Genomic DNA, 10,434 nt, shown 5'->3' on the forward strand with positions numbered 1-10,434 from the left:
ACATTACAGCCTCATTCTAAAATTGATTAAATAGTTGTTTTTCCTCATCAATCTACACACAATACCCCATAATGACAAAGCAAAAACTGTTTTTAAAAAAACTGATCACATAAGTATTCAGACCCTTCAGACCCTCAGTACTTTGTTTAAAAGCACCTTTGGCAGCAATTACAGCCTTGAGTCTTCTTGGGTGTGACACTACAAGCTTGAGACACCTGCATTTGGGGAGTTTCTCCCATTCTTCTCTGCAGATCTTCTCAAGCTCTGTCAGGTTGGATGGGGAGCGTTGCTGCACAGTTATTTTCAGGCCTCTCCAGGGATGTTCAATAGGGCTCAAGTCCGGGCTCTGGCTGGGCCACTGAAGGACATTGAGAGACTTGTCCCGAAGCCACTCCTGCATTGTCTTGACTATATGCTTAGGGTCGTTGTCCTGTTGGAAGGTGAACCTTCGCTCCAGTCTGAGGTTCTGAGCGCTCTGGAGCAGGTTTTCATCAAGGATCTCTCTGTACTATGCTCCATTCATCTTTACCTCAATCCTGCCTAGTCTCCCAGTCCCTGACTCTGAAAAACACCCCCACAGCATGATGCTGCCACCACCATGCTTCATGGTGCCAGGTTTCCTCCAGACGTGACACTTAGCATTCAGGCCAAAGAGTTCAATCTTGGTTTCATCAGACCAGAGAATCTTGTTTCTTATTGTCTGAGAGTCTTTAGGTGACTTTTGGCAAACTCCAAGCGGGCTGTCATGTGCCTTTTACTGAGGAGTGGCTTCTGTCTGGCCACTCTACCACCAAGGCCTGATTGGTGGAGTGCTGCAGAAATGGTTGTCCTTCTGTAAGGTACTTCCATCTCCACAGAGGAACTCCAGAGCTCTGTCAGAGTGACCATCGGGTTCTTGGTCATCTCCCTGACCAAGGCCCTTCTCCCCTGATTGCTCAGTTTGGCTGGGCGGCCAGCTCTAGGAAGATTCTTGGTGGTTCCAAACTTCTTCCATTTAAGAATGATGGAGTTCCCCAGATCTGTTCTTTGACACAATCCTGTCTCGGAGCTCTACGGACATATCCTTCGACCTCATGGCTTGCTTTTTGACATTTTTAGAGTAGAAAAATCTCATGGATGATCAATGGAAACAGGATGCACCTGAGCTCAATTTCTAGTCTCATAGCAAAGGGTCTGAATACTTATGTAAATGCTGTAACGTAACAAAATGTAGAAAAAGTCAAGGGGTCTGAACACATTCGGAAGGCACTGTATATTTTGATGACAAAGCAGTTTTTGGCATCCCTACTCACCAGTCATGTAACAATTCCTGTCCTATTATGCATAGTCACTTTTCCCAGTCTAAAGAATATCATTTGGCAAGACACACACACACACACACACACACACACACACACACACACACACACACACACACACACACACACACACACACACACACACACACACACACACACACACACACACACACACACACACACACACATCTTGCCTCTCTATCAAAAACCTAATCTTGTGATAAAATGGACCCTCCTCCTATAGCACCATCGGTAATAGACACCATCTCTCCTCCAGGCTCTCTCTTGATAACTATTTCAGCTCAGCTGGAGAAACTTGTTACCAGCAAAGGACTTTTTGTAATACGTAATGTAGGATTCTAGCAATCTCTCTCAAACTCAACCCCCCCCCCCCCCTCCCTCCCTCTCTCTCTCTCTCTAGGTGCAAAGTTGATGGTTGCTCCAAGGTGGCCAATTCCAAAGGTACGATTATTGGATCAGATCAGATCACTGTTAGCTCAGTTCACTCAAAATAATGTAATGGCACCATCTTGTGGATTCTTGAGAAACAAGCACTATATCCATCTTCTGTAAAGTTGAGATTCTGTTAACAATTGTGCTCCTGTGTGCCACAGGAGCAGTCCTTTGACAGTGCAGTCGTTATAGGCATCAACCTGGGTGGAGGTTTCCATGGAGCACCAGGGGTAGAGATGTCCTCTTACCCCAGCCTCCCTACTCCTAGCCCCAGACAACCTCCAGCCTTCCAGTGGCTGCCCCACCCAGCCACCCCAACCTCTGGGGACCAGCAGGCCGAGAGCACCAGGCAACCCCTCACCAAACGCCACAGGAAGCTGCTGTTAAAGAGCGGGTCTGTAACCCCTAGTGGTGCCCGCTCTGGTGAAGAGGACAGTCGGCTACAGGGCCTGGCGCAAACCCAGGCGTCCCGCCGCCGCCTGCTCAGGGAGGTCTGCTCCAAATACCAGCCGGGCGTCACCGAGCACCCCGTGTCCCGCCGGCAGGTGTCCCGTGTCTACGTGGAGGACAGGTGTTGTAACTTTAGTAGTTCATTTCATTGAGAATTATCTACAGATATTATTTACAGTACATAACTTATATGTATAATTGTATTTCATTGCAATTCATGTTCCCGGCTGATCTTGAGGTCCCCCCGTCCATATAATTTAATTCATTGTGATCTAAAAAGGCAGAACTGATCCGAAATCAGGATTCCTAGATACATACAGGATACAGCCCCAGATAACTATGAATATATTTTTGTTGTACTGTTTAATTAATAATAGGTCAGGTCTGCTGTACTGTGAGGTGCCCAAAGCTGGCTGCTCCAACTGGAAGCGGGTGCTGATGGTCCTGGGCGGCAGCGCCACTTCCACGCACATCATCGCACACGACGACGCCCACTACGCCAACCAGCTCCGCCGACTGGACGCCTTCGACCAGGCGGGCGTGGCCAAGCACCTCCGCTCCTACACCAAGGTCCTCTTCGTACGGGAGCCCTTCGAGAGGCTTGTGTCGGCCTTCCGTGACAAGTTTGAGAGCCCCAACTCGTACTACCACCCGGTGTTCGGCCGGCCCATCATCTCCCGGTACCGGGCCAACGCCTCACGCTCCGCCCTGAGGACCGGCGCCGGGGTCACCTTCAGAGAGTTTGTCCAGTACCTGTTGGATGTGAGGCGGCCCGTGGGCATGGACATCCACTGGGAGCCGGTCAGCCAGCTTTGCAGCCCCTGCCTGCTGCGCTACGACTTCATCGGGAAGTTCGAGAACCTGAAGGAGGAGGCCAACTTCCTGCTACGGAGCATCGGGGCACCTAGAAACCTAACTTTCCCTGACTTTAAAGACAGGAACCCAAAGGCAGAAAGGACTTCCTCCTCCATCACCCAGAGATACTTTGAACAATTGAACTCCACAGAAAGACAGAGGGCCTATGACTTTTATTACATGGATTATCTGATGTTTAACTACCCCAAGCCCTTTAAAGACCTGTACTGAGGTACTGGCTGGATTGCCAGGTTGAGGTTATTAATATGAACACTACGGAAGAGATTATTATCCTGTGGGACTTGAATAAGCACTACAGGCACAATCATGTAAAATATTATTTTTTACAGGTCTTATTTACAAATGGCTAAAATAATGATTTAATGTAATTACTTTGGACATAGGTTGTAGGCCTACAGCTTTTTGTCATAAAGCTTTGTATAGTGTTTCAAATGCATTTGCATTGATTGGCAGATCAGTGACTTCTATGAAGTGACCTGTACTTTGGGTAAAGAATTAGTGATCTGTTATTGTCACATTTTTTCAGCCTTGTTATGTGAAGGTATACTTTTTGGTCCTCTTCAATAATGTGTATTCTTATTCTGCAGGCTAAGTTTATGAAAAGAAGGGAAAGAGAGAGGCTAGATATACTCTCCCAAAGCAAAGACTAGTGTTTGCAGATACTGTAACGGATTTCATAGCTACTGCTTACTGATGAGAAATAGACCATTTGAATATAATTCAGTTTGATTTCAAAACCACACTAGCTCTTTTATTTAACCTTTATTTAACTAGGCAAGTCAGTTAAGAACAAATTCTTATTTACAATGACGGCCTACCCCCCCGCGTCCAAACCCTCCCCTAACCCGGACGATGCTGGGCCAATTGTGCACTGCCCTATGGGACTCCCTATCACGGCCTGTTGTGACACAGCCTGGGAGCAAACCAGGGTCTGTAGTGACTCCTCTAGCACTGCAATGCAGTGCCTTAGACCGCTGCGCCACTCGGGAGGTCTTGGGGTATTTGTTTTGTATTTTACATACAGTACATGAAATAGACTTGTTACAGTATATTACTCAAATACAGAAACACATGAAATAAGGGACAGGAAAAATATATCAATGCAAGTTTCTTAAACTATGGATCGGGACCCAAGGTGGGCCTTGGGCATGTCAGATATGGGTCGCGAGTTGAGAGAATACAACTATAAATCACACACTATTTCTTCTTAATTTGGGTCACGGGAGGACAGTCAATTTATAATTTGGGTCTCGAGCTGAGAAAGTTTAAGAATCCGTGAATAGAGGAGGAAATAGTGGCATTACTATATAGTATGTTGGTTCATTGCATATATCCTTCCAGATGTATCTGAGGGTAAATTATCTTTCAATCTGTTGGTAATTTATATTGAAACATATGATTTCGTTTTTGGGTAATTACAGTACAAGTCAAAAGTTTGGACACACCTACTCATTGAAATATATTTTAGATTCCTCATTTCCTGTGGCGGTCCTCATGAGAGCCAGTTTCATCATAGCGCTTGATGGTTTTTGAGACTGAACTTGAAGAAACTTTCAAAGTTCTTGAAATTGTCCGGATTGACTGACCTTAAAGTAATGATGGACTGTCGTTTCTCTTTGCTTATTTGAGCTGTTCTTGCCATAATATGGACTTGGTCTTTTACCAAATAGGGCTATCTTCTGTATACCACCCCTACCTTGTCACAACACAACTGAATGGCTCAAATGCATTAAGAACGAAAGAAATTCCACAAATTAACTTTTAACAAGGCACACCTGTTAATTGAAATGCATTCCAGGTGACTACCTCATGAAGCTGGTTGAGAGAATGCCAAGCACGTGCATAGCTGTCATCAAGGCAAAGGGTGGCTACTTTGAAGAATTTCTAATATAAAATATATTTTGATTTGCTTAACACTCTTTTGGTTACTACATGATTCCATGTGTGTTATTTCATTGTTTTGATGTCTTCACTATTATTCTACAATGTAGAAAATAGTTTAAAAAAAAAAAGAAAAACCCTTGAATGAGTAGGTGTCCAAACTTTTGACTGGTACTGTATATGGGCCTAATGTTACAATACAAATGATTACACTGTAAAAGTGAATGTACAATTGTTCTACATGTCTGTGTAGTGTTCCATCTACAAACGTGATTTCAATCCCCTAGCCTTAACACTGCCAATTTTCATTTGTTTGGGTTTTCAAGCGCCGTTACTATGAATAAATGTTAAGTAATTAAACAAAAACATGTATCTATTGTTTTTCCACATCTGGTTTTAGGAAAAGTGACAAATGTTAAAGTTTCGCCCACTTCAAATGACAAATTGGACACTTTATTTATCTAATCTGAGTTAAAGTGTCATGTCTCATTCCCCTGGCCTGTGGGCCACTCTTACCCCCCCCCCCCCCCCCCCATCTTTATTTGTCTCTCATCTGGTCGGGGCCCCCAGGCGCAGGGTCAGGAAATACATGGTGCTCAGAGGACTCATCAGAACCATAGATGGACACAGTTTGGCCAATTGAGACAAACATTACGACATAGGCACATGGATTCAAATTCATTGGTTTCACTCTTCAGAACAGTAATAGATCTACAGTATGTACCATATTGAAGGTTTTTCAATATTCCTTGTCTTTGTCAGTGTAAGATTATCAACAAAGTTAAGGTCCAGGGTTATAATTTAACTTAATTATCACTAAAACTGTTGGTAGTATGTTGCGAATCTGCTTTAGGTCGAAGCATAGGAAATTAGATTAGATATTTATACTGAACAAAAATATGAATGCAACAAGCAATAATTTCAAAGATTGTGCTGAGTTACAGTTCATATAAAAGGAAATAAATGAATTGAAATAAATGAATTAGGCCCTAATAATCTATGGATTTCACATGACTCTCTTGACACATTGATGAAAATAGTCTTGGCCTCTAAACCGTTGAGCTGAATACTGGACCCTATTCCAACTAAACTACTGAAAGAACTGCTTCCTGTGCTTGGCCCTCCTATGTTGATGATAATAAATGGCTCCCTATCCACCGGATGTGTACCAAACTCACTAAAAGTGGCAGTAATAAAGCCTCTCTTGAAAAAGCCAAACGTTGACCAAGAAAATAAAAAAAAACTATCGGCCTATATCGAATCTTCCATTCCTCTCAAAATGTTTTGAAAAAGCTGTTGCGCAGCAACTCACTGCCTTCCTGAAGACAAACAATGGATACAAAATGCTTCAGTCTGGTTTTAGACCCCATCATAGCACTGAGACTGCACTTGTGAAGGTGGTAAATTACCTTTTAATGGCGTCAGACCCGAGGCTCTGCATCTGTCCTCATGCTCCTAGACCTTAGTGCTGCTTTTGATACCATCGATCACCAAATTCTTTTGGAGAGATTGGAAACCCAAATTGGTCTAAACGGACAAATTCTGGCCTGGTTTAGATTTTATCTGTTGGAAAGATATCAGTTTGTCTCTGTGGATGGATTTGTCCTCTGACAAATCAACTGTCAATTTCGGTGTTCCTCAAGGCTCCGTTTTAGGACCACTATTGTTTTCACTATATATTTTACCTCTTGGTGATGTCATTCGGAAACATAATGTTAACTTTCACTGCTATGTGGAAGACACAACTGTACATTTCGATGAAACATGGTGAAGCCCCAAAATGGCCCTCCCTGGAGGCCTGTGTTTCAGACATAAGGAAGTGGATGGCGGCAAATGTTCTACTTTTAAACTCGGACAAAACAGAGATGCTTGTTCTAGGTCCCAAGAAAAAAAGAGATCTTCTGTTGAATCTGACAATTAATCTGGATGGTTGTACAGTCGTCTTAAATAAAACTGTGAAGGACCTCGAAGTTACTCTGGACCCTGATCTCTCTTTTGACGAACATATCAAGACTGTTTCAAGGACAGCTTTTTTCTATCTACGTAACATTGCAAAAATCTGAAACTTTCTGTCCAAAAATGATGCAGAAAAATTAATCCATGCTTTTGTCACTTCTAGGTTAGACTACTGCAATGCTCTACTTTCCGGCTACCCGGATAAAGCACTAAATACATTTCAGTTAGTTCTAAACACAGCTGCTAGAATCTTGACTAGAACCAAAAGATTTGATCATATTACTCCAGTGCTAGCCTCTCTACACTGGCTTCCTGTTAAGGCAAGGGCTGATTTCAAGGTTTTACTGCTAACCTACAAAGCATTACATTGGCTTGCTCCTACCTATCTTTCCGATTTGGTCCTGCCATACATACCTACACGTACGCTACGGTCACAAGACGAAGGCCTCCTTACTGTCCCTAGAATTTCTAAGCAAACAGCTGAAGGCAAGGCTTTCTCCTATAGAGCTCAGTTTTTATGGAGCTATTTATCCATGTGAGAGACGCAGACTCGGTCTCGACCTTTAAGTCTTTATTGATGACTCATCCCTTATTGAGTGTAGTCTGGCCCAGGGATGTGAAGGTGAACGGAAAGGCACTGGAGCGACGAACTGCCCTTGCTGTCTCTGCCTGGTCGGTTCCCCTCTCTCCACTGGGATTCTCTGCCTCTAACCCTATTATGGGGGTTGAGTCACTGGCTTACTGGTGCTCTTCCATGCCGTCCCTAGGAGGGGTGCGTCACTTGAGTGGATTGAGTCACTGACGTGATCTTCCTGTCCGGGTTAGCGCCCCACTCGGGTTTGTGCCGGGGGGGGGGGGACTATACTCGGCCTTGTCTCAGGGAAGTAGGTTGGTGGTTGAAGATTTCCCTCTAGTGGTGTGGGGGCTGTGCTTTGGCAAAGTGGGTTGGGTTATATCCTGCCTGTTTGGCCCTGTCCGGGGGCCACAGTGTCTCCCGACCCCTCCTGTCTCAGCCTCCAGTATTTATGCTGCAATAGTTTGTGTCGGGGGGCTAGGGTAAGTCTGTTATATCTGGAGTATTTCTCATGTCTTATCTGGTGTCCTGTGTGAATATAAGTATTCTCCCTCTAATTCTCTCTCTCTCTTTTTCTCTCTCTCTCTCTTTCTCTCTCTCTTCTCTTGAAGGACCTGAGCCCTAGGACAATGCCTCAGGACTACCTGGCCTGATGACTCCTTGCTGTCTCCAGTCCACCTGGTCATGCTGCTGCTCCAGTTTCAACTGTTCTGCCTGCGGCTAGTGAACCCTAACCTGTTCACTGGACATGCTACCTTGTCCAGGACCTGCTGTTTTGGACTCTCTCTCTCTACCGCACCTGCTGTTTCTAACTCTGAATGATCGGCTATGAAAAGCCAACTGACATTTACTCCTGAGGTGCTGACCTGTTGCACCCTCTACAACCATTGTGATTATTATTATCTGACCCTGCTGGTCATCTATGAACGTTTGAACATCTTGGCCATGTTCTGTTATAATCTCCACCCGGCACAGCCAGAAGAGGACTGGCCACCCCTCATAGCCTGGTTCCTCTCTAGGTTTCTTCCTAGGTTCTGGCCTTGCTAGGGAGTTTTTCCTAGCCACCGTGCTTCTACATCTGCATTGCTTGCTGTTTGTGGTTTTAGGCTGGGTTTCTGTACAGCACTTTGTGACATCAGCTGATGTAAAAAGGGCTTTATAAATAAATTTGATTGATTGGTTTATGGGTGGTCCTGGGAGTGCATAGGACCGCCCACTTGAAAGCCATGCCTACCCACTGTGGAGCCAGGCCCAGCCAATCAGAATGAGTTTTTCCCTACAAAAGGGCTTTATTACAGACATAAATACCCCCCCCCTTCTGACAATCCCGCAGGTGAAGGAGCCGGCTGTGTACATCCTGGGCTGCAGTTGTGAGGTTGGCTGGACGTACTGCCAAATTCTCTAAAGCGACGTTGGAGGTGGCTTATGGTAGAGAAAGTAACATTCAATTCTCTGCCAACAGCTCTGGTAGACATTTCTGCCGTCAGCATGCCAATTGCATGCTCCCTCACAACTTGAGACAGCTATGGCATTGTGTTGTGTGCCAAAACTGTACATTTTATAGTGGCCATTTATTGTTCCAAGCACAAGGTGCACTTGTGTAATGACCATGCTGTTTAATCATCTTATTGATATGCCACACCTGTCAGGTGTATGGAACAGGGATGTAAACAAATTCGTGCCATAATATTGAGAGAAATAAGCTTTTTGTGCCAATGGAACATTTCTGGGATCTTTTATTTCAGCTCATGAAAGATGGGACCATCACTTTACATGTTACGTTTATGACTTCAAAAATGAGACGGTTAATTTTCTTTATTTGAAGATAAGCTCTTTGGACATAAAGACAACTGAGATGCTTCTTCTCTTTCCACATCAGACACTCAGCATAACATTCATAAATTAAGAAAATGAACTGCCAGTGCCTGAGGTGACTTTGCCAGCTATTTAAATCTACAAATTCACAACATCTTCCCCATACTTAATCTAATTGAACTAACTGCAGGGTTGCTTTAATTAGAAAAAAATAGAGTAATTTGTCCCAAATGGCACCCTATTCCTATAGTGCACCACTTTTGCCTACAACCCTATAGGCACTGGTCAAAAGTAGTCCACTATCTAGGGAATAGGGTGCCATTTGGAACAGAGGCAGAATCAAGTCCTTGTGTTGGTTTTCACTACAGCAGAGGAAACCACATGCACAGCATCACCCTGGGGCAAAAACAAATGGAAGAGGAGGATTTAACACTGGAGTCTTAGTGTCAAACAGACATTGTGTGTATTGCTCTACAACTGATGAAGAGAATGACTTTCATGTAAACATGAACAAGGAAATTATCAAAGCAATGTCTTTTATGTCCATCCCATCCTCCTCACCCATAATGTAGCTTCATACGAGAGGGAAAGCATTGGGTAATGCTTGAAATGGTCCATAGTTAGGCTAGCCTTTGTATATCTTTAAGGTACATTTTTGTAACGGACAGTATGTGTGTTCTCAATATGGTCTGTCTTGGATCCTTTGAGTATGAATAAAATGGGGGGGGACGACTAATTGACAATCAATCTAAACATATGGGCAATTGACAGGGTTGGGTAGGTATGAAATCCATTACTAGTTACCTGTTCAAAATTGTAATCAATAATTTAACTTTTGGATTACTCAAACTCAGTAAAGTAATCTTTTTACTTTGTTACTGTTGGATTACTTTCCCCTGAGAGGCGTTACAAGACAAAAAGGATCCATTAAAACACATCTGGTGTGTCATCATAGTGGTCTGACTTGTGGTCAGACTTGCTCAGGAGAAAAACTAAAACGTGCACCTTTTTTCAATTCTGAATTGTATGTCATTGAGAAAACAGAAAGGTGTCAATGTATTTTTTACCAAAAATCAGAATTTAAAAGTAATCCAAGAAGTAATCAAGTTTTCCAAAAAGTATCTGTAATCT

At 43.7% G+C, this 10,434-nt stretch overlaps 1 protein-coding gene across 1 annotated transcript; it reads left to right on the top strand.

Annotated features, from left to right (window-relative positions):
• The first annotated feature begins 1,523 nt into the window (after positions 1-1,523).
• Positions 1,524-5,318, top strand: LOC106573264 (carbohydrate sulfotransferase 8). Its single transcript, XM_082963244.1, has 3 exons — positions 1,524-1,550; positions 1,913-2,322; positions 2,579-5,318. The coding sequence occupies exons 1-3, from the start codon at positions 1,524-1,526 to the stop codon at positions 3,285-3,287; spliced, it is 1,146 nt and encodes a 381-aa protein (XP_082819370.1). The 3' UTR covers positions 3,288-5,318.
• The last annotated feature ends 5,116 nt before the right edge of the window (positions 5,319-10,434 follow it).

Source organism: Salmo salar, chromosome 16, assembly GCF_965601325.2.
Source record: "Salmo salar chromosome 16, fSalSal1, whole genome shotgun sequence".
NCBI lineage: Eukaryota > Metazoa > Chordata > Actinopteri > Salmoniformes > Salmonidae > Salmo > Salmo salar.

Coding starts and splice junctions, on each gene's coding strand:
- LOC106573264 (XM_082963244.1), top strand. CDS start 1,524: ATGGACCCTCCTCCTATAGCACCATCG. Junction 1,551..1,912: donor CTCCTCCTATAGCACCATCG/GTAATAGACACC, acceptor TGTGTGCCACAG/GAGCAGTCCTTTGACAGTGC. Junction 2,323..2,578: donor CGTGTCTACGTGGAGGACAG/GTGTTGTAACTT, acceptor AATTAATAATAG/GTCAGGTCTGCTGTACTGTG.